The sequence below is a fragment of the Globicephala melas genome, chromosome 2 (assembly GCF_963455315.2).
Source record: "Globicephala melas chromosome 2, mGloMel1.2, whole genome shotgun sequence".
Classification (NCBI taxonomy): domain Eukaryota; kingdom Metazoa; phylum Chordata; class Mammalia; order Artiodactyla; family Delphinidae; genus Globicephala; species Globicephala melas.
The window spans coordinates 37,668,377-37,695,691 of NC_083315.2; the positions used below are offsets into that span (position 1 = coordinate 37,668,377).

At 51.4% G+C, this 27,315-nt stretch overlaps 1 protein-coding gene across 5 annotated transcripts; it reads left to right on the top strand.

Annotated features, from left to right (window-relative positions):
• On the top strand, positions 1-26,162 carry RHCG (Rh family C glycoprotein). 5 transcript variants are annotated; one of them, XM_060293854.1, is made up of 11 exons: positions 2-253; positions 10,077-10,263; positions 13,483-13,633; positions 17,585-17,732; positions 18,508-18,674; positions 20,130-20,267; positions 20,466-20,602; positions 20,916-21,040; positions 21,238-21,311; positions 24,739-24,894; positions 25,712-26,162. In XM_060293854.1, exons 1-10 carry the CDS (start codon positions 67-69, stop codon positions 24,868-24,870), a joined length of 1,446 nt encoding a protein of 481 aa, XP_060149837.1. In that variant the 5' UTR covers positions 2-66; the 3' UTR covers positions 24,871-24,894; positions 25,712-26,162. The 5 variants fall into 5 exon arrangements, with proteins under 5 accessions (XP_060149838.1, XP_060149837.1, XP_060149839.1 ...); XM_030878704.2 differs by having other exon boundaries at positions 4-253; positions 24,802-24,894; XM_060293855.1 differs by lacking the exon at positions 20,130-20,267 and having other exon boundaries at positions 1-253.
• The last annotated feature ends 1,153 nt before the right edge of the window (positions 26,163-27,315 follow it).

Sequence of the window (27,315 nt, forward strand, 5' to 3'; positions counted from 1 at the left end):
AAGCCTCTCTCGCCTCCGAGCCTCCGAACTGCCTGCTGCCCGTCCCGGCCAGGCGCCCCCTGCAGCATGGCCTGGAACACCAATCTCCGCTGGCGGCTGCCGGTCATCTGCCTGCTCCTGCAGGTGGCCCTGGTGGTCCTCTTCGGCGTGTTCGTGCGCTATGACCTGGATGCCGACGCCCACTGGATCGAGGAGAGGATGTCCAGGAACATTTCCAGCGACTTGGACAACGAATTCTACTATCGGTACCCGAGTAAGTACCACCACCTTGCAGGCCCAGCTGCGGCATATCCGAGCTGTCCCCACCGGGCTGAGGGCCCCGCCTAGCCTCACCTCCGCAGCCTGCTGCTCAGGAACATCGGGCAGGCAGGCGGGAGCAGAGGAGGAAATGCTGCCCACAGGCCCCCCTGCCGCGCCCCTCTTAGGCTCCCCACCAGGGGGACTTCCCAGTGTCTGGAGATCAAGCTTGGGAAGTGGCCCGATGTACACAAATTCCTTTCACCCCCTGAAAACTCACCGGGGAGAGCTCACTCCTTCCAGGTGCTGCCAGAGACCTCCAGCCTCCCTGTCAGAGAGCCCTTCCTGATATCTTCCAAAGACCTGAGTCTCATCTTGGTCACCAACCAGTGGGTGACTCTGGTTCCCTTGTCCAGCTGTGCCCATGCTCTCCATGTTAAGGGGGTAGTTCCAATGTCGAGGGCTGCAGGGGTGGCTCATTGGCCTACCAGCCCTGCTGCTGGGAGAGGTGTGGGGGACCACGGCACCTACCACCTTTTGGCTTGGAGAGGGAGAAAGAGCACCCCTGAATTCTCTCGCATCTGTGGTGCTGTGGTTAAGAGCATGGCCCTGGAATCACCAGACCTCACCTCTATCATGGCTCTGCCATTAACCGGGTGCGTGGCCTTAGGCAAATGTCAACAATGCAGAAACTCTATTTCCTCATCTGTCCAGTGACGATAATAATAGATCCTACCTCCCAGGAGTGGGTTGAGACCTTGCACATAAAGTTCTGGCCTGGTGCTGGGCATGGAGTCCTCACTTCATAATGGAGCAATTGCTAGAAGAGCACTAAACACAGAGGCCCTGGGATTCAGGAGTTAGAAGAACTGGCCCAAGGTCACTCGGGTCGGCCCAACCTCCAGACTCCCCAGCCCAGGACTCTTTTCATGCCCTTGTGCTTTCTAGTTTTCTACATCATCTACCAGCAGCCAAAGACAATCTTTCTAACTGTTGGTGCTCACATAGTCATGGACTATTGGTTTTGGAACAGTCACCTACACAAACTGGTCTTCCCTCCATGGCTTATACACCCTCAGTAATGGGATTCTACCCATTGTACTTAGATCCAGTTAAATAAGTACACACATTCCGGATGGCAGCCTGCATGAAAAGAAGTAGAGGTGGAGGAGACTGTAGGCCCTGTGGGAGCCAGCCACATTAAGTGCCTCCCAAAAAGCCAGCAAAATCACAGGCTTCGTTAACAGAAATATGGTGCCTAAAAGAAGGGAGGTGAGAGAAGAGGGTGCCCAGCATTGGTGACACCACAGCCTCTACTGGGCTCCACTCAGGGCCATGTTTTAAGAGATCTTGACAGCTGTAGCCTTGGAGCTTAGACTCCAAATCCACCTTTCACATTGCCCACTTTTATGCTTCTTGGCGGGGGACTGACCCAGCAAATGGTGAGGCAGGCAAGCTTGAGACCCTCCTTTGCCTGTTTCACTCCTTCCCTCCAGCTCTTGCTTCTCTGTTGGGCACAGAGCCAGCCCCTTGGTAAAGCGTCAGGGCCAAGGCCTCCCATGGGCGTTTATAGGTCCCCCATGTGTCTGTGCAGTGGAAGGTCTCAAGATCCTCTAATAGGAGCTACAGAACCACGCCAGTAGGGGGTACAATCCTCACATCTCCCCAGCTCCTATCCCCACTCTCTCCACACCCACCCACTTCCTTGCATGCATGCTCTACTTTTATTCACTCAGTGATCACTTATCTATAGGGTGGCCGTATAATTTATCAACCAAATGACACTTTGGAGAGTGAAGAGGTAGGAAATTTGTGCTAGTAGTAATTTGCCAGGACACAGGCATAAACCATGACTGTCTCAGCAAACCAGGGCTTATGGCCACTCTGGTCAGAGAGGTACACCCCGACACCGCAGGCCTCAGCAAGGGGGTCAAGTGCTCTGTGCAGAAGAGATCTGTGACAGCTTCCTGGAGAGCAGTGGGATGGTGAGGAGGGGAAAGCAGGGCAGTTAAGGGGTCCATGGAAACAGCATGCGGGGATGTGGGCTGAGTGGCTTAAGTTTGTGAAAAGACTGGGAGGGAGGTCGCTAAGCGGGATGAGGTAGTCCCAGCCATCAATGAGGGCCTTGAGTTTCTCCTGCCACGGCCGGGGCGCTCTTTGTCAGAGCAGGAAGTGACAGAGAGGAGAGGAGTGTAGGGAAAGAATCTCGGCCTCAGGATTCCTTGGCAAGGGCGGAAAGTAGTGGCAGCAACTCAAACCAACATGCAATCTCTCCATAAGTCATCACCGCCACCGTATGAGGAAGGCAATGTTATGACTCTCATTTTACAGGTGAGGAGACTAAGGCCAGAGAGGGGAAGTATCTTGCAAAAGTCACTCAGCTAGGAAACTAGTGAGCCAGAGTAGGAGCTCCGGGGACCTGAGCCCACCCTGCTACACTGCCCTCCTCCCCCTAGTCTCACCTTTTCCCTCTCTTCCTGCCCCTCTTGCTCCCAGTGGCCATGGTTAGGAGTTGGAGCCCAGGTGGGGCCCTGTGCCTGGATTCCTGGGCCTGAAGGCAATTCCCAGGGGCGGGGAGTGAGGGCAGCCCTTGTGGTACTTTCGGAATTCTTGGTTCCAGGCTGTCAACACCTGTGTGGGCCTCATTCCCGCCCAAGGGATTAGTGGAGTACACTGGGCATCTCGGTTTCCAGAGGAGTACCGCTCCAGCTGGCTCAGGCTGGGGCCCGGGAGTGCCTGAGGACAACTCCCCAAGCGTGGGCCCCTTGGCGGCAGGCACAGAACCAGCTGGGGACCTGCCCTGGCAGTGGCCTCAAAGGCCGTGCTGCAGGCACCGGCTGCTGAACACGAACTTCCTCCTGGGCTGGTGCTCTGGGGCCTGGGGGTCTCCAGGCAGTGTCTGGGGGAGGTTGGCCTGAGGAGGAGCCATCAGAGCCTCGGCTCTTGAAGCCTCCTGGGAAAACTAAGGGAGAAGGGAGATCACCCAAGGTAGAGGATGCCACAGTTTCAAACCTGAAGGACTATTTCATGAAACCGAGGCAACAAGGCTTGACCTGTGCTCCTGGGAACCTGAACCTCAGATTCAACTCCACTTAATAAAAGACCAATGTTCCCACAAGCAGAGGGCAGTGTAACCTGGTGGTTGACTTTGGAATTAAACAAATCTGGGTCCATCACTAAATGGAGTAAGCCACCTCCTTAACCATGCTGAGCCTCAGTATGCTCATCTGTGAAGTGGGAATGTTCTTTAATGCACAGGCTCTCCTGGAAGATTGAAGATGACGGGTGGCTGGGAGGGCACGTCTCATGGCATGAAAACAGAGGACAGTAAATGCTGGTATCGAGCTTACTCAGAAGGGAGTGAGTGCTCTGTTGCTGAAGGTGTTTAAGTGCAGGCTCAGCATCCCTTTAGAGATGTGGCCGAGGAATGTCTCTTCCAATATTAGTTTGAACTATTATAGCATTTAAATTCCTTTGTGCTCTCCCCACTTACACGTGCTTTTTGCATGCTCTGTCAGGCAGGGAGTGTATTTGTTTCCATTTTATGGTGCCGGTGATGGAGGTTAGAGACTTGCCCAGCTGGTCAGTGGCACAGGAAGGGGCAAGGCCAAGCCCTCCCACTGCACAGCCAACCAGCTTCCCCCAGTCTCTGCCGCATTGCTACTCCCCAGCCACCTCCCCAGGAGGTTTTGCAGTGATGGGGTGGTTTTGTGGTCGGCTCTGAGGCATGGGGGAGGTGGGCACAGAGCCTTGGGGAATTGAGGGGCTGGCCGTTAGGTTTCAAAGGCAACAGGTTAGGCTGGGCTGGCCTATAGAGCATGGGAAGGGCTGGTACCCAGGCTGCTGCAGGGCACCACTCCTGCTGTGCTGAGGCAGCAGAGGAGGAAGCGCTGCCATAGCCCGTCAGCATGGGAAGATTTGTCCTCAGGCTTCAGAGATTTTTGAGACTTGGCCAGCTTCAGGCCAGCTTCATTAGGGACCCATAGGGAAGAGTGAGCAAGGAAGTGGGTGCAGAACAGCTGTGTACTGGTGCCCCCGTGTGGCAGCTCTCAGAGCTGGATGCCAGGTGCCAGACTCGCCCGATCAGGGACCTCCCAGTGGAGAGCAGGTTCTGGGCTGGGCTGCTTGAGTCACTCCAGGCTGCGGAAGGAGGGGGAAGAGGGGAGAGGTGTCTTAACAACTTACACTGTCCTCCAGCAAGTCGCCAACGCAATGCAAAGCACCTAGTCAGTCTTGAAAGAGAAAAACAGAAGTATTACAGTAGTTAATATGATTGCACAACGGCTAAAGGGCCAGGCCTATGCCCAGGGCTTTGGTTGGATGACCAATCAAATGTGCACCACACACCTCTGAGCTCTGTTACTATCCCCCACTTTACAGAAAAAGAAACTGCAGATCAGAGAGGTATGTCCCTGCTGAAGTTCATGCACTCCGGACCTTCACACTATTTTTTTTTTCTTTAAGATTTTTTTTTTTTGATGTGGACCATTTTTAAAGTCTTTATTGAATTTGTTACAATATTGCTTCCGTTTTATGTTTTGATTTTTTGGCCACAAGGCATGTGGGATCTTAGCTCCCCAACCAGGGATCGAACCCACACTCCCTGCATTGGAAGGCAAAGTCTTAACCACTGGACCTCCTGGGAAGTCCCCAGACCATTATTATTAAAAGCATTTTCAGTAGCATCAAACTTTATGAAATATAAGTTAATAAAATGGTACTTCTAATGAGAACTTTGGGAGATAAAGAGAGATGAGCAAGAGAATGGATAGGGAAGGTGCCCAAGGAGAGAGAAGCTGGCATCTGTGTGCCTGAGGTGGGGGGAGGAGAAAGAGACACCTGCAGAGAGGGTCGGAGACAGAGGTCAGGACAGCCAGGGAGTCACAGAGAAGGACAGAGAACTGGCCAGGTGGGGACAGTTAGGGAGAAGCCCTGGGAAGCTGAGGCCTCTCTTCTGCTCCACAGGGAGAACAAAGGCAGCCCTGAAACTGCACATCACCCCCCAGGAAGGCCGCCTCCAGTACTCTTCAGCCCTGCCCCTGCCCGCATGCTTCCTCTGCCACCAAACAGCTGACACCCCGCTCCTTGAATGGCCCCCACCTTCTGTGATGCTACCTTTTTCCAGGGGTTCCCCCCACCTCCTTGCCAGCAGCTTCCCTGTCTGGTCTGTTAGCTTCAAGGCAAGCTAGCAGATCCTCGGCTTCTGGCTCCCACTCACCATTCCCACATTCCAGCTGCCAGCTCTGTCTGCAGGTCTGCCTGATCTCAGACCCCAGCTCCAAGCCCCAAGGCCAGGATCCATTCCTCCCACATTACCCTGCCCGACACTCACCACCACCCCTGGGGTCATCTCAGACTCCCACAACCAGCGTTAGTCCCAGCACCTCCCTCCCACCCCGGCAACCTCCTCCTCCTTCCTTGTGTTTACCCACAGCTCTGCCCTCCTGCCACGTCCCCTCCCTGCTTTTGTAATTGTGGTCTGAATGTGTCTTCTCCCTCTCTTTCCAGTCTGTCACCCATCAGTTCTTCCCAAGAATAACCATAACACCGTGTATGGTGCTTCACATACATTAGCTCAGCTTCCTCCACAACAGTTAGAAACGTGATAAACCATGAAACATGATAATACATGAAATCAGCTGCACACATTGTGAACCTAAGCTGAGCTGCTGTTTGTTTGTGTAGGTCTGCGCTAGAAGCGCAAAGCTCAGAGCACCATACTGGGGCGACACCCACAGCTCTCTTGCATCATCTGCTATGCCCTCAACCCTTACCCAGCAATGTGCCAGGGCCTCCTCTCTCAGCCTCGTCCAGGTAGCTGCTAGCCAAGGGGTCTATGGCTGTGGCCTGGGCCTCAGGGAAGCCTGCAGGGGAGACAGATGAGGGCAGATGGGGGCTGGCAAGCGTAAGCATCGCCAGGCTGCTGTGGGCACCAGGGCCTATCCGCCCAGTGGGTAGGAGACTTTGGACGGTAGAAGGCCTGCAGCCTCCCCTGATGGTGAAATCCCACCTGGGCCCTAGGCTGGCATATCTGGGTGCTGCTGAGATCATGACAGTAACCATTCATTCATTCATTCCTGGATTTTTATGGGACATCTACCTGGGCACTCTCATAGACAATGGAGAATACCAGAGTGAACAAAACAGGCTTGGCCTTGCCTTCTTTGAGCTTTATAGTCTGGAGGGCTAGACAAACAAACCTAACTACAAATTGTAATAAGAACTAGAATAGAAACAAGAGGGTGCTGTGAGGGAAAGAACCAAGTTTAAACTCAGGGGTCAGGAAGGCCTCTGTGATGAGGTGACATTTTGCCAAGATCTGCAGGAAGAGAAGTTGCTTGGCCATTCTGTGGGAACAGCATCCCAGGTGGAGGGACCACCACGGGCAAAGACCCGGAGTGGGACCGAGCACAAGGGAGGCCAGTGACGCCGGGGCACAGGAGGGAAGGGAGGACTGAGGAAAGGAAGAATGAGGAGGCAGGCGGGTAGGCCAGGTCTGGTGGGCTCTGCAGTTCACTTTTATTCAAAAAATGTTTTAATTTGGAAATCATTCCAAATTTACAAAAAGTTGCTAAGACAAAAATAGTACAAAGAACACTGTATACTCTTTAACTCCGATTAAGCTATCTGCTCTTCTCTCTCTCTCTCTCTCTCTCTTTTCCCACATAAACACAAGCACATACACACACTTACTTTTTCCCTGAACTACTTGAGAGTCAGTTGTACACATCATGGTCTTGTAGCCTTAATTACTCCACAATGTTTCCTAAGAATAGAGGTATTCTCTTCTATAACCACAGTGATCAATTTCATAAATTTACATTGCACAGTACTTTAATATACTGTCCCTATATAATTTTGTCAGTTGGCGCAGTAACAACCTTTGTAGCACTCCCCTGCACCTGCACCCACCCCCCACCCCAGCCAAGTCCAGGATCCAGTCTAGTGTTAGGTGTTGAATTTATTTGACCTGTCTCTTTAGCCTCTTTTTCTTTTTTTTAACATCTTTATTGGAGTATAATTGCTTTACAATGTTGTGTTAGTTTTTGCTGAATAACAAAGTGAATCAGCTATACGTATACATATATCCCCGTATCCCCTCCCTCTTGTGCCTCCCTCCCACCCTCCCTATCCCACCCCTCTAGGTGGTCTCAAAACACCGAGCTGGTCTCCCTGTGCTATGCAGCTGCTTCCCACTAGCTATCTATTTTGCATTTGGTAGTGTATATATGGCAATGCTACTCTCTCACTTCGTCCCAGCTTACCCTTCCCTCTCCCTCTTTAGCCGCTTTAATCTGGACCATTCCTGTGCATGTAAAGCACCTAGCACAGGGTCTGTCCCATAATAGATGCTCAAAATGGGCAGCCTTTCTTTATCTTTTACGATATTGATTTTTTTCAAGAATACAGCCTCACCCCTTTCTAATAACATGTTGCTCATTTTTTGTCTGATGTTTCCTCACGGTTAGAGTGGGATTATGCATTCTCAGCCAGAGCACCACAGAGGGGATATGTCCTTTTCAGAGTATCTCCCTAAAGGAGCACATTGTCCATCTGTCCCTCACTGGTGATGTTCATTTTGATCACCCAGTCAAGATGTTGCCCAATTTCTCTGCCGTATAATTACTGGGTGCTTTTTCCCCTCCCTTGCAACTCATAAGCAGTCTATAGGGAGACCATTTTAAGACAAGGCAAATATCCTGCTCTTCATAAAAATTTGTCCCTGGATTTCAGCATCCACTGATGGAATCTTTGCTGTGAAAATTATGATTTTCCAACTTCAGTGCTCATTCCACATTTAACTGTCAGGCTGGCAGCATTCTGCTGTAAGCAAGAGCCCTCCCTGCTATCTCATTTATATATTTACCTATTCTGAGTTCCCATTTTTTTATGGTTTTAATTTGTTATGGTAACCTAATTATTTTGGTGCTCAAATTGTCCCAGAATTGGCCAAGGAGAGCGCTTCCATCTGGCCCCTGTGTCCTGTGACACCTGTGGTAGTTCCTTTTAGTGGCTTATACTTTTGTAGCTGTCTTTGCTTCTCAAAGCTCTTTGCCTTCTGTTATTTTCTGGGAATCTAGAACCATGCAATGTTAGCCCTAGGAGGACACTTGAGATCATTCTAATCCATCCCTTTAGTTTTATCATTGAAAAAACTGAGGCTCTGAGAGGGGAAGTGGCTTGTCTTTTCTTTCTTTCTCCCTTCCTTTCTTTCTTTCTCCCTTCCCTTATTCCTTCCTTCCTTCCTTTCTTTTTTGCTGCACCATGCGGGATCTTAGTTCCCTGACCAGGGATCGAACCCATGCCCCCTGCAGTGGAAGCGCAAAGTCTTAACCACTGGACCGCCCAGGAAATCCTGGAAGTAGCTTGTTGAGGCCACACTGTGAATTGGTAGAAGGGTTGGGTCAGAACTGAGAATTAGACTATACCTAAGTAACAATAAATGATGATCAAGTAGCAATAAATAATGACATGCCCATTTGGAGCATCTATTATGGGATAGACACTGTGCTAGGTGCTTTACATACACATCTGCATTTAATCTCTGCAACGTCTGTGAGTAAGCATTGCAGAAGGTGCTGAGAATCAAGTATGTTAAGTGACTTTCCAGAGACATCTAATTCAGGTCTCAGTGATGCTGGAAGGTGTGCTTGCTGGGAGTGGGGGTGGGATGTGGCGATGTTTCTGGGGGTGATCAACTGATGAGCATGGCCAGTCAAGGGACTCCTAGGCTAGATAAGACTAACTTCTCCATAGTAGAAGAATGGAGTTGAGGGGGCAAGGCCCTAGACCCTGGGTGTAATCCACAGCCTGGCCCCAGTTTGAAATGCCTAGCTGCCCATGCCCACCCTTGGTGAGAGTGGTGAGGGGGAGCTGTCATCTCCCGAGGGGGACCTCAGGCATTTCTTGGCCTTAAAACCCAGTGGTCTAAGTGGTCTAAAGTCAGGGGGCCCACCTCTGTTCCCCTAGACCAGTCCACTCCAGAAGGCCTTTTTTTTTTAAATTGAAGTATAGTCGATTTACAATGTTAGGTTAGTTTCTGGTGTACAGCAAAGTGATTCAGTTATACATATATATAAATATATTTTTTCTTTTTTTTAATAAATTTTTAAAAAATAAGTTTATTTATTTATTTATGGCTGCGTTGGGTCTTTGTTGCTGCGCTCAGGCTTTCTCTAGTTGTGTAGAGTAGGGGCTACTCTTCATTGCGGTGCTCGGGCTTCTCATTGTGGTGGTGCAGAGCACGGGCTCTAGGCACGCGAGCTTCAATAGTTGCACCACGTGGGCTCAATAGTTGTGGCGTGCAGGCTCAATACTTGTGGCTCACAGGCTTAGTTGCCAAAAGCATGTGGGATCTTCCTGGATCAGGGACTGAACCCATGTCCCCTGCATTGGCAGGTGGATTCTTAACCACTGCACCACCAGGGAAGTCCATTCTTTTTCATATTCTTTCCTTTACGGTTTATTACAGGCTATTGAATATATTGAATAGTTTCAATATAGTTTCAATAGTTTCTATTCAATATATTGAATAGAACTATTGAATAGTTCCCTTTGCTATACAGTAGGACCTTGTTTATCTGTTTTATACATAGTAGTTTGTATATTATGACTTGATGGGGGTAGTAATGGCTGCTCTACTTGCAGTAGAGACATTCATTACTGCGCCTAGCCTCAGGATCCAGATGCGGGCATGGCGGGACCGGCTTCGGGGGCGGCCCGCCCCGGCCAGCGGCAGGGAAGACACAAGCTCTATGTCGGGCGGAGCTGGCCCAGACCCAAGGCTACGGTGGGTCTTCGCCGGGCCGCCAAGACCCTCGGCTGCGCTTTCCCCGCAGGCTTCCAGGACGTGCACGTGATGATCTTCGTGGGCTTCGGCTTCCTCATGACCTTCCTGCAGCGCTACGGCTACAGCGCCGTGGGCTTCAACTTCCTGCTGGCGGCCTTCGGCATCCAGTGGGCGCTGCTCATGCAGGGATGGTTCCACTCCTTTGACGGACGCTACATTCTCTTGGGCGTGGAGAAGTAAGGGCGGCGCCGGCGGCGGGGCGGGCACAGTGGGCGGGGCCCCGGGTGAGGGGAGGGTCCAGGGGCGGAGCCCGGCGCTTGGGGCTGTGAGTTGGGTCCTCATCGTCCATCCAGGGTACCCGGGGCCCTGCGACATACACCACACACGCTCGCTCACTCACTTCCTGATCAACGAGTCCCCAAGGTGGGAGTTCTAATGTTGTCCAAGTGCTGTTGGAGGCTTTCCCTCCTCCTAAGACGCAGGCTGCAGGGACACAAGGCCAGGCTTCTTCTCTCCAGGGGCCAGAGCCAGACCCTCCCCTTTGACACATCAAACATCAAAATTGCCCTGAGAAACCTCAGCCCATGGAACCCATGGAGGGGGCGGTGTTGCGGGTGGCAGAGGAGGGGAAGGAGTGTAGGGCTGCCTGAACAAGCCTCCTAAGGTTCATTGTGGACGGAATGGGGTGCTTCTCCCTGCCTTGCCCTCTCCCTGACTTGCCTGTATCCCCACCCACGGAACAGGCATAGGAAAGAGCTGAAGCAGGTGTGGAGACCGAAGACTGAAGCCCCTCCCTGCCTCAGCCTCCAGGGGGCACCTTATCCCCATCTCTTCTCACCTCTATCCACATCACTTTTCTCTGTGATAATCTCTTGGTCTGGTGAATACCACCACCCCCTCACATCAGGTAACTCAGCTCCTCCCTCTGTCTGAGGAGACCTCCTAGGAGCCTCAGTGTATCCCTCCCCCCAACACCACCACCAGGTTATACAATAAATTTGCCAACTTGCCAAAAACCAAGTTGCCAAGCAGTCACTTCACTGAATGTCTCATTTATCAAACTCTCTAGGCCATGGCAACTTGTGAAACCTATAGCAATTTGTGTTGCATGGGAGAAAATCAGAAAACCAAGTTCACAGAAAGGGTTTAGAGGCAAATTGTTATAAACCACGTTTAAAGTGCAAATCCCTGCTGTCACATATAGGGCACCAACCAGGTATCATAAGCCAGGTGCCTGAAATTTTAAACATATGCCAAATATTTGCAAAATATTAATTCACTTAAGCCAGTTAGTGACTCCATGAATTAAGAGAAACAGGAAAAATAGTCGACTAGATAGGAAATGTTTCGGAACCAAGAAGTCAGTCTTTTTGTATATAAAATCCGTGACATGCATATCACTCTACTGTTTAAGATACACAAGAAATTCTCATTCCCAAAGCCATAGACCCAAAGCATAAAAAATATCTGTAATATATTTAATTGGCCACCACAGCAAAATAGCTATGGCTAAATGCTTTTTAAAATGTTCAAAGGGAATTATTGTAAACTTTTGTGAGTTAAGTTTTTTGAACCAGTTATTTAACAAGTTAGTCATTTGACAACTTGAGTTTTGGCAAATTGGTTTTCAGGGAAATGATTTTCACCAACTGAGCCAGAGCTGATCTCTGGTGCCCAGGGCTGAGATGAGCATGTCGCCCCCAGACCTGACCTGTGGACCCTTCTCCTGGCTTCTGTCCTGTCCCTGCTGCCGAGTCCTCCAGATCGTACCTGTCACTCCAGGGTAGTTCCCCTCTGCAGGCTCTGCCTGAGAGGTGAAATCCAGGTCTCCATCTCCTGGGAGCTGATGGCCCAGGTGTGGGCTTTGGTACTCTCCCTCTCACTCCTTCCTAGTGGTCACCTCTGTCAGATGGTCTTCTGGCTGCAGTTATGGGAATTGGGGCAAATAACTCGGCCTCTCTAAGCCTCCATTTCCCATTATTGGTTCAGATGTGGTACAGGAGGGCCTGAGCAGTAGTGAGCAGGCATTTAGGTGCCTGGCACTTAGCAGCTGTCATTGTTCATGCAGCCAGGCCCTGGGGACTCAGCAGTGAACAAGGCTCATAGTGAAGCGTACATTCCAGTGAACATCCTTTGTCTGGGGAGGGACCCTGAGGGAACAGTGCCCTGCCCCCACTCCACGCACTGACCCTACAATCAGCTGGCTTCTTACTTCTCACCTCCTGATTCACACACACACACACACACACACACACACACACACACACACACCTGAACGTGGGGGAGGGGCACTCCCCTGGATGTGACTGCCTTAAGGAAGTAGTAGCCCCTGCTGTACTTACACGAACCCCAATTAACAACGCTCTTACACGAACCCCAATTAACAACGCTCATGACTCGGAGAGCCACGCTGAGAGTCTGCCTTGGAATCCAGGACAGCGTTGCTGCTGGCAGGGCCCACAGAGGCCTGGGTTAGGCAAAGCGGACACACGGATGGAAACAGGGTCTCCTCTGACCACATGATGTCCACCTCTGCTGGCTGGCTGGGCTTTCAGGGTTCACACTTAAGGAGCGCCTATGTGCCCCTCTGCCTCCATTCTCTCTGTTGGCCTTTCTGCCCCCTCCCTCCACCCAGCCTCCGGCTCCCTACTGCCTGCAGGAAGGCCCCTCTCTCTTCCCTGGACACATATCCTCTCTCCCAAGTAAGGTGAGGAGGAGGTCACGATAACTCAAACCCAAGCAAGGCCCTGGTAGCCAGCAGGAGAGGTGTGTGCACAGTGAGAGATAAGGATTCGGAGGCAGAGACCACATCTGGTTAGAGGAATTGGGGAAGGCTTCCTGAAGAGGAGGCAGGTGAGAAGAGGTTCTGGAAGGGCAGGTAGAAGACGGAGGGCAGGGCAAGGCCCCAAATATGGGCCACATTCAACAACAGCAGCCAGACCACTTGGATGCCTTAAACGCAAGCTGCCTGCAAGGAGGCGTGGGGGCCTGAGATGGGGCCGCAAAGGAAGGGTGTGGCATCTATTATGTACCACTGCTGTGCTGGATACTTCACATGCTATTTCTTTCAATTCTTTTTTTTTTTTTTTGCTGTACGTGGGCCTCTCACTGTTGTGGCCTCTCCCGTTGCGGAGCACAGGCTCCAGACGCGCAGGCTCAGCGGCCATGGCTCACGGGCCCAGCCACTCCATGGCATGTGGGATCTTCCCGGACCGGGGCCCCTGCATCGGCAGGTGGACTCTCAACCACTGCGCCACCAGGGAAGCCCTCTTTCAATTCTTAGAGTAGCTCTAAGATGCTATGTGCCCATTACCACAGATGATGAAACTGAGGCTCAGAAAGTTTAGACCGCAAGCCCAAACCCACAAGTGACCAAAGTCTAGGTTCAACCCCAGGGCTTGGAGTGCCACTTCTTGCTGTGGCCTCAGCCCCTCCCCTGACCTGTCTCCCCACAGCCTCATCAATGCGGACTTCTGTGTGGGCTCTGTCTGTGTCGCCTTTGGGGCAGTTCTGGGCAAAGTCAGCCCTGTCCAGCTCCTCATCATGACTCTCTTCCAAGTGACCCTCTTCTCAGTGAATGAGTTCATTCTCCTCAGCCTGCTAGAGGTGAGCAGGGGTCAGAACAGGGATAGGGGTGGAAGGGACACTTGGGTGGGGGCAGGAGGGGGACAGAGAAAGAGAGAGCTGGGGAGACATGCCAGCTGAATTCAATTCAAGCTTGGCAAGTCAGTTAACCTTCTGAATCTCAGTTTCCTCATCTGTAAAGCCGGAGTAATGACATTTATTGGGCAGGAATGATAGTCCAACTGGTACATCAGTCCACCAGCTAGGCAGAGAAGTGGTTCCTCACATGTTGATTTTCTCTCTTCTTTCTCTTTCCTGTATATCAGATGGAAAGAATGGGATGTTCCTGCACATCCTCTTCCACACACATATTCCCAGATTGCTCTGCCAAGAAAAAGGCACAGTATATTGAAGGGGCACATCAGTAAGAAAAGTTTCCAGGGGAGTGGCCAAGGTGGATATGTATAGCTTCACAGGTTGCACAACTCCAGAGGTGCCATTCACATGGACCTCTATGGCAGAAATGATGCCCCCTGGAGTTGGCCAATTCACTGGCCCAGGTAAGGGGCACCTTAGGCTGCTGACTCTTGCTCAGACACCTCTTTGGTATATTTGCAGGTGTAGGGATTATTCAGGGACCCCATCCATTTCTTAGCCCCCAGCTCCTCTATATTTGGACCCTGCCTGAAAACCCCCAGGATTTTGGGGAGTTTTTTGTTTTTTAATACAAAAGTTTATTTCTCAGAAGCAGGGAGATCAGGGCTTGTATAGTGGTTCCTCAGTATCATCTGGGATCCAGGACCCTAATCTTTTTTGTTCCACTATTGTGAGCACATGATTTCCATTCTTTTTCTTTTCGTTTTTTTTCAGCCATGCTGTGCACACAGGATTTTAGTTCCCCAACCAGGGATCGAACCCATGCCCCCTGCAGTGGAAGCACAGAGTCTTAACCACTGGACCACCAGGGAAGTCCCACTGCCAGGGTTTTTGTTTTCAGGCCACCCTACATTCAATCATTCATTTTGTCATTTTTTTTCAGCCACCAGACTAGTCCAAGCCACCATATCCCTTCCTCCTGACTCATCTCCCTGTCTTCATCCTTTTATTTATTTATTTTTTTGGCCGCGCCAGGCATGTGGGACCTTAGTTCCCCTATCAGGGATTGAACCCACGCCCCCTGCAGTGAGGCGCAGAGTTTTAACTACTGGATGGCCAGGGAAGTAAGTCCCTCGCTGGCTTCATCCTTGCCGCACCCACCACCTCAGGCTAATCTCCACCAGCAGCCATGGTGACCTGTTAATAATGCATATAAGACCATTCCCCGGATTAAAACACTGGTTTTTAAAATTTCACTTCAAATAAAATCCAAACTTGTTATAAGGCCCTACATGTTCTGGTCCCAGCCTTTTCTCCAAGCTTATCATCTACTGTCTCCCCATCTTTCTGTGCTCTGGCCATACCCTGCTGTCTGCTCTTCAAACACACCAAGCTTGGTTCCACCTCAGGGCCTTTGTACTTGCTGTTCCCTTTACCTGGAATGCTCATCCCCCACCCCAGTCCTTTTTTGTGGTCTAAACTGGAATCTCACCTATTCAGAGAGGCCCTCCCAGATTCTCCTACCCAGTGTTGCCTTCTACCTTACCTCTTCCCAGTCACTCTCTCTCTCATTGCCTTAATTTATCTTCTTCATAGCATGTATCCTTATATGATAAGGATGGGAAACCTTATCTTATCTGGACAGTCTCTATTCCTGGCACCTGGCCCAATGCCTAATAAGTTCTCAAGAAATATTTGTCGAGGGAATGAATTTTGGAGTCTAACTGCATGTCAGGCAATGCTCCAGGCACTAGGATACAGAGGTGAGCAGGACTCACGTTTCAATCCGAAGGAGCTCACAGTCTAGTGAGGGGGCCAGGAAGCAAATAGACAGTGACCATGCAGTGAGACAAGGATTGAGCTCCAGGGCTAGGTGGCCTGGAGGGAGGGGAGGAAGGCCTGAACCAGCACCTGGCAGGTCAGGGAGGCTTCCTGGAGGAAGAGATATCAAAGCTAGAAGTCAAGTAGGAGATAACCAGGCAAAGGAATGAGCAAGGGCATTTGAGGCAGAGGAAACGGGGTAGGGAGATGAACATGGATCTTCAGACTTTCAGAGGCTGTGTTAAAGAGTCTCAACTTTATTTTTTTGTTTGTTTGTTTTTGCCTGCACCATGCGGCATGTGAGATCTTAGTTCCCCAACCAGGGATCGAACCCGAGTCCCCTGCATTGGAAGCGCAGAGTCTTAACCACTGGACCACCAGGGAAGTCCCAAAGAGTCTCCACTTTACCATGAGGGCAGTCGGGAGTTATGGAAGGTTTCAGGCAGGAGAGTGACGTGGTCAGACACATGTAATGGAAATGTCACTTTGGCTGTGGTGAAGAGAACAGTTGGAGGCAAAGGGTCCAGTTAGGAGGCTGTTTTAGTCACCCTGGCGAGAGATAATGGGACTGGGTTAGTACAAGGAGAAGAAAGTGGATGATACAAGAGTTATAAGGAAGGTGAACAAATAGACCTTGGAGACCGGTTGGGGTGGGTAGAGAGAAAGAAGTGAGGCTAGGTGAGGGGGTACACAGTGGGGCCAACAGATGAGATCTGAAATTGGCTGAGAAGTAGTATCCTGGGTGTGAATTTAGAGGCAGAGAAGGATCCTTTCGCCCTCAAAACCCCTCCCTGATCTGCTGCAGAAATTCTTTCAATCCATGACAGTCTTCTGGCCTCTCTTTGAGCCAAATTTAAACACAATAATGACTGCTGACAGTTAAGGAGCACTTGCCCTTGCCTGGGCCCTGCTCTGAATGCTTCACGTGGGTTATCTCATTTAATTCTCATCTCTGAGATAGACACAATTATTACCCCCATGTTACAGATGAGAAGACTGAGACTCAGAGAGGGTAAGGGGCTCCCCAAAGGTCACATAGCTAGTAGAGGCACCCACCAGGCTGGGAGTCAGGAAACTCAGCTCTGTCAACTATTCAACAGCTAGCTCTGTGACCTTGGACACAAGGTTGGGTTTCCCATCTAAAGCGAAGAAGCGAGTCTGTGATCCTGATGGAGATTTCCTGAGTGGGGAAGAAGAGGAAGATGAAGAGAGGGGAGGTTGGGGGCAGGGAGGAAGACTAAATCAGTCAATCATCCACCCCTGTGGAGTGCCACATGCTTGCCAAGTGCTTTACACCAGTTGTCTAGTTTCATCCTCAAGACAGCTCTGCTAAGTCACTAGGACCTGCCCCACTTTGTAAAGGAGGAACTTGAGACTTAAGGTCCAGAGGTGCAGTGGGCTGAGTCGGGTAGGGCAGGAGGCCCAGGAATGGACAGATGGGGAGGGCACCAAATCTGCCTGCTCTGACTCTGGGGGACAGGGGAGAGGAGAGGGGATGGGGTGGACGGTGGGCTGGGAGGTTGGAGGACAAGGAGCATGATAGGATGCAGGGGAGACGGGTAATGGCAGTCCGGATGGGGTGGTGTTGGGCCAGGAGTGGTGTGTAGGAGGAAATGTGGAGAGGGGAGACCCCAGAGGGCAGCGGCGAGGTCCCAGGAATTAAGATAAGCTGGAAACTAGTGGGTGACAGACCAGATAGGGCGCTGCCCTGGGTCCTAGCTTGGCTTTACCTCTTCCAGCTGTGTGACCGAGCAAGTCCTTTCCAGGCCTGTGTTCCCCATCTGGCCATAAACCTCATCTGTTGGGTGAGGATGCCCTGGCATTTTGCTGACAGGCTTACAGCCTGGGTTCATGGATCCCCCTCTTTATTTTTTTATTGAAGTATAGCTGTACAGGGGATCCCCACTTTCTCCCCTTCCCAGTTGATTGGTCTATAAGGGGCCCTAGGCTCCCTCCTGTAGCCTGTGGAGTCAAAAGACAGCTGAACTTCTGTCTGTGGGTAGGGGGAGGTGGGAGAGTGCTCTGAGGAGGGAGAGAGAGGAGGTGTCAGAGTCTTACAGGCCCCTTGTACCCCAGGTGAAGGATGCAGGGGGCTCCATGACCATCCACACATTCGGCGCCTACTTTGGGCTCACAGTGACCTGGATCCTCTACCGACCCAACCTATATCAGAGCAAGGACAGGCCAAGCTCTGTGTACCACTCGGACCTCTTTGCCATGATCGGTGAGAGCTTCCATAATGATTGAGGGCCGCCTTGATGACTGAGGGCTGCCATGTCGGGTGAGGACCACTGTGACGGGTGAAGGTCACCATAAGCAGTTCAGGCTGCCATGTTCACAGCTGATCCCCATGCGCTCTGTGAGGTGGCTGCCAGCTCCCTTGGGAGGAAGTGCAGACAGAGGTCGCCTATAGATACTTCCAGGATCCCAGATACTTGTCCCTTTCCCCCATGGGGCTGGAAGAAGTTGGTCAGTCATCCTGTGTGTTCCCTAGGATGTCCCAGGGCAGACACAGTGGTAACCAGGAACTGTTCACTCCATCCCTAGGCTAGGCAAGGTGTACATTCCTATTTCCAGTGTCCATTCATTCCAGAGAATACGTATCAGCCACCCTCTCTGGTCTCTTAAAACCCAGCCCTGCCTCCAAGGAGCGCCTCACAGTGTAGTAGAGAGATGGCCGTGCCACCAGATAATCTCCCTACAGTGGAGAAAAGGATTCTCCCTCAAGGTGCTGTGGGAGGCATTTTGCCCAGTTATGGGGTCAAGGTAGACTTCCTGGAGCAGAGTGGAAGGCTCAGTGGGAGTTAGGTAGTAAGTAAGGCAGGGACGGCCTTCTAAGAAGATCCCAGCATGAATAAAGCTGCAGGGGTGGGAAATAGCTGGGGCGTGTGAGTCATCTGACATCTCTGTAGCTAAAGGACAGGATGTCTGCCTGAGCTCCGTTGGGCCCATCTAACACCTCTTCTCCCGGGCCCACCGGCCCTGTCTGGTCTGGCCAGGCACCCTCTTCCTGTGGATGTACTGGCCCAGCTTCAACTCAGCTGTGTCCAATCACGGAGACGCCCAGCACCGAGCTGTCATCAACACCTACTGCTCCTTGGCAGCCTGTGTGCTCACTGCGGTGGCGCTGTCCAGCGTCCTGCATAAGAAGGGCAAGCTGGATATGGTGAGCGTGGGGCGGGGGAGCAGTGGGGAGCCTTGGGGGGAGCTGCGGCCACGACTGCCTGTGCCCAGTGGGCACTGATCACCATGCCCCGCCGACAGCGCTGTGCAGCAGGCAGCATAAGGGTTATCGCGCCCATCTTGCAGATGAAGAAACGGAGGCTCCGGGAGAAATGATTTGTCCAGATGACATAGCTGGCTTTAGGCAGAGTCCAGAACCACGTTCTTGGAGGTTCTATTATGCCGGCTGCTCTGGATGAACTGGCTCCTCTCGTTCTCCTCCCCACAGCCTGGGTGCTGACAGCTCTTCTGGACTGAGCACCTCCCCTCTGCCAACTTCTGATCCCCCAGACACTGGCCCTCAGCCTTCCTAGCACTGCTTTCACCTGCCCTATCCCACACACCAAAGGGGGGTATCCCTTCGATGCATTTGGGAGGTTTGTGGGAATGTGATGTTGCCCAGTGTCCTTCATATCACGCCACTGGGACATGTGTTTCTGTCATTAGCGGGAGGGGCCAAACCCCATGGGTGTTGGTAGATTTTTCTGTAAAAAGACAACCGCCTCTCTATTTGCCATTCTGACACTAGCTTCTAGACATGGGCACATGTGTGTCGAGACACTGCCAGGAGTACCCGTTATTCCGGGACACAGCCTCGAGCCCCTGGATGCACTGGCCGATCACTGCACAGAGAGGTGGGGACTCAGGAAGCAGGGGGAAGAGAATCAGACACGCTGACGTGGGCACATGCAGGGAGGGACATGGAATAGGGTCAAGGTCAGGGGCTGTGGCTCCACGAAGACCTGGATCAAGACACCTTTCTGCCCCTTGCTAGCTGTGTGGTCTTCAGCAAGTCCATTAACCTCCCTGTGCCTCAATTTCCTCATCTGTAAACGTCAAAAGATAACTGTACTTACCTCCTGGGCTTGTTGTGGAGAGGAAACAACATCCCCACAAGCCAGCGACACAGTCCATGGCGCAGGTAGGCGCTCAGAGAGTCAGCTGGTGCTGGTGTAGGCTCACAGAGTCTGACATGGGTGCGTGTGAATAAATAGGCCCCAGAGGTGCCTGACATTGGCACACGGGCACGTAGAGAACATCAGACATGCAAACCTGGGCACACAGGGATGTGTGGCAGCCAGATACAAAGGGAACATGCAGATGTGCTGATGGAACTCATTGGCATGGACACAAGAACACTGATTTGTGCACACGGAAAAAGCCCAGAGCGCTGGTGTGGGTGGCACATGTGCAGAGAACACAGGGGTGGCTGTCCGAAGCCTGGGCCCAGGCTGGAGCCCTCTGCAGTCTCCTGGCTTGCTGAGATGCACTCTGAGCCATCCCTGGCTCCCAGGTGGCACCCACGCATAGGAGGTCAACTTGGGCTATGGGTCAGCTCCTCCAGGACGCTACTCTGGGAGAGGACTGAGTTCCTGCCCGCTCTGCCTGCCCTGCTCAGGTGCACATCCAGAACGCCACGCTCGCAGGAGGGGTGGCCGTGGGCACTGCCGCCGAGATGATGCTCATGCCTTACGGCTCCCTCATCATCGGCTTCATCTGCGGCATCATCTCCACCCTGGGTTTTGTGTACCTGACGGTGAGGGCCCCAGGCCAGGGGCTGGGGGCTGGAGAATGCTGGGGTCTCTGTGTTCCTGACAGTGGGGGGCGGTCCCTAGGGAGGGGGTGGGGGACTGGGGAATCCGGGATCTCTCTGTATTTGGAGCCTCCAGAATCCTGGCCTCCCCACATCGTGCCACAGCCCCCTGCCTGAGCAGCACCTATCTCCCCTTTCCAGCCATTCCTGGAGTCCCGGCTGCGGATCCAGGACACGTGTGGCATTCACAACCTGCATGGCATGCCCGGCATCATAGGTGGCATTGTGGGTGCTGTGACGGCAGCCTCTGCCAACACTGAGCTGTATGGGCAGGAAGGGTAAGAATGGAGGAGGCAGAGGGAGGTTGAGCTCCCTCCTTCCTTCTCCATTCCTCCTTCCTACTGTTCCTTTCGGGTCCAAGACTGTGTCTCTATCCCCTTTCTTGCCCAGTCTGGACCACTATTTCATGGGCCTTCTCTCCTCAACCTCTGTCCTTCCATAAGGATCTTAGAGATCATCTGGTCTTTCCAGTGCCCCCATTTTGTAGACAGGAAGGCTGAGGCCCTTGGTGTCCACTCGTGTGTGGGGTGGCAGCAGGCGGTGACTTGGCCTCTCCGTGGGGCCCTGACCTGCCCCCTGTTTCCACCCCAGGCTTGCCTTTGCCTTTGGCTTTGGAAGTTCCACACTGAGCTGGAACGCAAGCACACAGGGCAAGTTCCAGGCTGCTGGTCTCTTTGTGTCGCTGGCCATGGCCCTGGTGGGCGGCATCATCGTAGGTGAGTGGGACTGCCTGGGCCAGAGAAGGTGGGGCCTGTGGTTGGGGGACCTAAGAGTGTGTGCCAGAGGTCAGCTGAGGCTCCCAGAAACCCTTTGTCTCTGCACTTATAGCGGTGAGACTGAGGGGATTTTTCCGTCAAGGGAAAGGGCTGGGTAGGTAGAGAAGAAGTTATCCCTGACCTCCAACTTCCTTTAGGGGTCATTTTGAAATTGCCATTCTGGGGACAAGCCGCTGATGAGAACTGCTTTGAGGATGCAATCTACTGGGAGGTGAGTTTTACTGACTTGTCCCCCCACACAAGGGTGGCTGCCTTCCCCTCTCCCTGGACCACATCAGCTGGGCTGGGGCCTGGGAAGCAGGAAGCTGAGGGTTGGGGGACAGAGCCTGTGTCATCCTGCTCCTTTATCCAGGAGGCTGTGTCTCCTGGGGGTTGAAGGCTTCATTCTAGAGCATTCTAGAGTAATTCCCAAAGCCTAGTCCCCTGTGCTCCCCAGAGCAGAAGCACCACCTGGGAGCTCGTGAGAAATATAAATTCTCAAGTCCCACCCAAAGCTCCTGATTTCACAGCTCAAGAGGTGGGGCCCAGGGCTGTTTACAAGCCCTCCACCTGACTCTGATGAAAAACTCATCTGTGAACCACTGCCCAAGACCAGTGGGTTTGGGTCCTTACATGCACATTGGAATCACCTGGAGAGCTTTAAAAGTTTCCAAGCTCAGGTCTCAGCCTCCAGAGACTTGGAGTTAATTCGTCTTGTGAAGGGCCTGGGCATTAGAATTTTTCAGTACTTAAAACCTCCCAGGTGAATCTAATATACAGCCTGGGTTCAGAATCACAGTGCAGTGCTTAGCCTCTGTATCCATAAGAACCACCTGGAAAAACTCAGTTTCCCAGAGGCTAGCCCAGAAATTCCATTTCAGTAGGACCTGGGACTCTGCATGGGAACAAGCTCCCAGGTGGTCTTATACTAACACTTCTCCCAGCATCCAGAGAAGTGTCAGTACAAAAATCCAACTTGAGAAACATTGTTCTAGAAGCTAAAAGTAGTAGAATGTCACAGAACTCAGTTTCTTTAAAAACATGCCACAGGGCTTCCCTGGTGGCGCAGTGGTTGAGAGTCTGCCTGCCGATGCAGGGGACACGGGTTCGTGCCCTGGTCCGGGAAGATCCCACGTGCCGTGAAGCGGCTAGGCCCGTGAGCCATGGCCACTGAGCCTGAGCGTCTGGAGCCTGTGCTCCGCAACGGGAGAGGCCACAACAGTGAGAGGCCCGCGTACATCAAAAAACAAAAAACAAAAAACATGCCACAGTCTGGGCTTTCTGTGACATCAGGATGGCCTTCCTCCCCACGAATCATTATTAGAGGTATTTACCTGCATTAGGTGATGGAGGATGACATAGAGGGCCCTTCTTGCCTCCTGCACTTCCCCCTCCTGACAAGGGCAAGGACCTAGCCTGTGTCTGTGGCCCCTGAGACAAGGGTCTGCCCATCATGGTCCTTCATTTGGCTTTGTATTATTTTATTACTGAAGTATGGTTGAATTACAGTATTATATTAGTTTCAGATGTACAGCATAGTGATTCAATATTCTAATAGATTATACTCTATTTAAAGTTATTATAAAATAATAGCTATATTTCCCTGTGCTGTATACTATATCCTTGTAGCTTATTTTATACATGGTGGTTTGTACCTCTTAATCCCCTACCCCATCTGGCCCCTCCTCCCTTCCCTCTCCCCACTGGTAACCACTAGTTTGTTCTCTGTATCTGTGAGTCTGTTTCTGTTCTGTTATATTCATTCATTCATTTTATGTTTTAGATTCCACATATAAGTGATAACGTACAGTATTTGTCTTTCTCTGATTTATTTCACTAAGCATAACACCCTCCAGGTCCATCTACATTGTTACAAATGGCAGAATTTCATTTCATTTATGGCTGAGTAATATTCCATTCTCTCTATATACCACGTCTTCTTCTTTATCTGCTTATCTGTTGTTGAACACTTAGGTTGCTTCCATATCTTGGCTATTGTAAATAATGCTGCTATGCACATTGGGGTGCATATATCTTTTCAAATTAGTGTTTCCATTTTCTTCAGATATATATCCAGCAGTGGAATTGCTGGATCATATAGCAGTTCTATTTTTAGTTTTTTGAGGAACTTCCATACTGTTCTCCATAGTGGCTGCACCAATTTCCATTCCCACCAACGGTGTCCAGGGTTCCCTTTTCTCACATCCTCACCAGCGTTTGTTATTTGTAGACTTTCTGATGATAGCCATTCTGACAGGTGTGAGGTGATAGCTCATTGTGGTTTTGATTTGCATCTCTTATGATTAGTTGGCTCTGTATTTTTAAAATCATACCAGAAGTTTTCAGGGTAATCCAATTTTATGTACATAACTAATAAGCCTTTTCAATTCACTCTCTTTAAATTATTTTTTAAATTATAACATGAATAGAAGCTCATTAAAGAAAATCTGGAAATAGAGAAAAATAGAAAGAAATCCCATCACCCTCATTCAAGCACTATTAATAGTCTCGATATATTTCCTTCCAGCCTTTTTTTTAAAATCGGCATTGATTTTTCATACATAGCTGAGATGATATTATACTCGATTTGGTATCCTGCTCTTGTTCTTTATCTCTCTATCATAAGAAGTGTTTTGTGTTATTACATTCTGAATAAACTTTATTTTTTTAGCAGTGTAATTATTTTCACTCTATATTTGAAGTCAGAACTTAAACTATTTCAGACACCACAATTAGAAACCACACAGATTTAATGCTGATGAAATAAACTAAAAAACATTATCAATTCCCATATGTAGAAGTTCTCTCTTGTTTTATTTTTTTTCTTTTCTTCTTTTTTGGCCATTGCACAGCTTGTGGGATCCTAGTTTCCCAACCAGGGATTGAACTGGGGCGGCCGCAGCAGTGGAAGCTCCAAGTCCTAACCACTGGACCACCAGGGAATTCCGTCTTGGTTCTGTTTTGATCTTCATAATTTATTCTAAGTTCACACCTTCTCCGTGCTGTATACTCTTCAGCAGTGCTCAGTTTCAAGTAATATAATTCCGTGTTGATGGAAGTAAGCCACCATCAAGCCATTCCCATGGCCCCTGGCCTCTGGATAGTCTACCTGGGAGATAAGGTGGCTTCCCAGAGGACAGAAGTGAGACAGATATTCCCCAGGACAACAGATGAGGGAGTCTTTAGGATCAAATCTGAGCCTTGAGGCCAAGGTTGGGCTGATCTGCCCCACCCCTACTGCACCTACCAATCCACTTCTGGCTGCCCCTGCATCTCCCCCTACCTCACTTTTGGACCTGCCCGCGCTTCAGGGAGCTTGCCGTGCTGCCTCTCACCTGGCACACTGCTACGCCTCTTTCAAAAAGTGTGTTCAGCACAATGGAATCCCCCCAGGCTGGGTTATCAGTCTCTTGCGTGCATTTACAACTCTTACTGTCACTGTGCACTTCACTTGAATGCCTTCCCATTGCTCTAGTGGGTCAAGGACTGTGCCTTGGCCTTGCAGTGCCCTAGCACCCTGGACAGTGGCTAAGTGAACTAGAAGCCAGATACCTGTGTGAAAGACTGCCCTGCTTTGCGGCATGCAAACTGCACGGTGATCACAAGGTGGCGCCCGCCACACACCATTTGCTGCTCCTGACTTGCCCAGGCTGTTCTAGTTCCACCAGGTACACCTGCCCGGCCTGGAGCAGGGCCCTCGGAGCTGCCTCCTCTCTCTGCAGATGCCCAAGGACCAGAAGAGTATTGTCTTCCATTCTGAGGACCCCACCCTCAAGCCCTCAGAACCTTAAACTCCCAGGGCAAGTGAGAAGCAGGTGAGCATGGGCTTGGCTTGTCAGTGGGGGCCCAACTCTGGGAATCAGATGCCACCAGCAAAGGGGCAAAAAGAAAGCATCAAGAAATGAGGATGTGAGCTCCCACACCCCCCTACCCACCCACCCACAGCGGCATGCTGGGGTTGGTGGGAGAGGCACTCAGAGTCAGACTATGTGCCTACTGGACAGACACGGTAATTTGTGGAAAGCACCCGGGACTGGAAGAGTGACTTCGAGGAACTCTTCACCCCAGAGACTGAGCCTCACTTTCCTCATTTATAAAAGTGGAGATGACAGGTCCTGCTCTGTTCAGTAGATCAACTCAGGCGAGACCCTTCCTTCCTTCCTTATCTCTCTCTCCTTCCTTTTTTTCCATCAACGAACATTTCCTTGCTCCCTCTGTGGAATGCACCAAGCCCTTTCTCATGTCTTTTGCATCTGACCCTTCAGAGATCTCTACAGACAGGTGCAGTTACTTCCCTCTTTTTAATAGATGAGGAAATTAAGGCTCAGAGATGTTCAGGATCTTCAAAGCCACACAGCGCAAGTGGAGGAACTGGGGTCTCTCCAGGTCGCTATCATTGCTCTTATCGTAGTTATCTGACCTCCTCAAAGACCAGAGTTTGGAAAGAGCTGTGTCTGGGACACAGGCTGAGTGATGTGGCAGGAGAGGATACTGGGGTTTAAGGAAAGAGAAAAGAGAGGCTGTCACCGGTTGCTTCTAATGCTGCCCATCTCGTTCAGAAAAGGAAAAGGTGCCCGAGGGGCTACTGCAGAACATGACAGTGGCCCGCTGCTGTTGGCTCTCTCCCTGCAGGCTCCACAGACTGTTCCAGCATTCCCCAAGGAGCCAGTGCTGATCAAGCTGGGAACAAAAGAGCAAGGCGAGCGGCACTCCACCTGCTGGCCCGGTCCAGGGTGCCTCCATCTCTCCCTCCGCTTTCATCCCAGGGGACCTGCCTGAGAATGGAGGAGGAGCTATAGACAAAGTGGGCATCCAAGCCAGGTTCTGGCTGCAGGAAGCCTGCCACCAGGAGTCTTGGTGGCCACATCCTGAGAAAAGCAGGCAGGAGTGGGGCTGGGGGCTGGAGGTGGACCTGAGCCCTCCTACGAGACAACGTAGCTGCCAACCACCGACTGCTGGGCTCTTCCACTCCCTTCCTGCCCCTCAGCCAGTATCTCCCATGCCCCCTGAAACCTCCAGGCCTCTCTGTGCCATGCAGATGGTAGCCTCCGTGAATAAAACGTTCTTGGTGTTCTTTGTAGAATGGGTATTAATGCTCCAACAGGGCCAGTTTGAGGGAGAAAAAGACCCAAGAAACCTCCTGCCTCAGTCCTGACCTCCCACCCCAAGCTGCCGCTCACACTGCAAGGAAAATCATCCCAGGCTGAAGAGGAAGAATTCAGGGTGCTGGAGTCTGCCCAGCCTGGAGCCCGCCCCCACCCTCCCCCAGCAGGGCTCAGCTTTTGTACTGGGATCTTTCCCCAAGGCCCCTCCTTACTTCACATCAGCCACCCCAGAAACACCCATTTTGTGAAACTACCATGCCCACTGTGCCCTCCATGTGACCCGGCTCCCTTTCAAGGGCACTCAGGCAGGTGAGAGAGTAGAGAGATAGGGCTTTTGTGGCCAATTCCCCTCCCCCAACCCTTCCCGCCTTCCTCCCTGCCATGCCAGTCCTGCTTTCCCTCCACATTGGGAGAATGTTGCAGTAATTCAGATCTTCCATCACTTATTAAGGCCTGCCACCACACAGGGTTCCTGCCTTCAGGAGGCTCACAGTGTAGCTGGGGGATTAAACTGACATCCAGAATCCACCCTGAACTCTGGCAGGCATTCAATGCCCAGGTGGCTTACCAGAGTGGGCCACCTGTGCAGGGTTTTGGAGGCTGAATAGGAGTTTACCAGAAGGATGGCAAAGGGACAGCATGGGCAGAGACCCAGGGATGGGAATCAGCATGGCAAGGTTTGGTATGGCTAAAAAGGAGGTGAGGCAAAAGTGTGCCAGCTGGAGACTAAGAAGCAGAATCCAGATCCTTTGTGGAGCAAAGACTCCAGGAAGAAGGGGTGAGGGGAGAGGGAGGAGAAGGTCTCTCCTGCCTCCAAATCGCCCTCCCCGTCCGCCTCGCAATTCACACGTACATACGCACTCAGGCCTTCATTCCGCTTGCCAGAGGAGCGGGAGGAGGCGGCGGGGAGGAGGAGCTGAAATGCAACCTATTCATGTTCCCGAGATGTAACACCCCTCATTTTCCATGCTGGGTAAAGACAAAAACCCTTTACAACCTGTTTCTGGAACTTGTCAGCAGCTGCCAAGAGGAGCGTGTTAATTAAACGTCGGCAAAGATGGAAGCCGGAGGCCCCGGCTCTAATTGGACAGTTTGCTTCACCGGATTGAAAAACATTGTGACAAAGAAGGA

Coding starts and splice junctions, on each gene's coding strand:
- RHCG (XM_060293854.1), top strand. CDS start 67: ATGGCCTGGAACACCAATCTCCGCTGGCGGCTGCCGGTCATCTGCCTG. Junction 13,634..17,584: donor TTCTCCTCAGCCTGCTAGAG/GTGAGCAGGGGT, acceptor CTTGTACCCCAG/GTGAAGGATGCAGGGGGCTC. Junction 17,733..18,507: donor GGACCTCTTTGCCATGATCG/GTGAGAGCTTCC, acceptor TGGTCTGGCCAG/GCACCCTCTTCCTGTGGATG.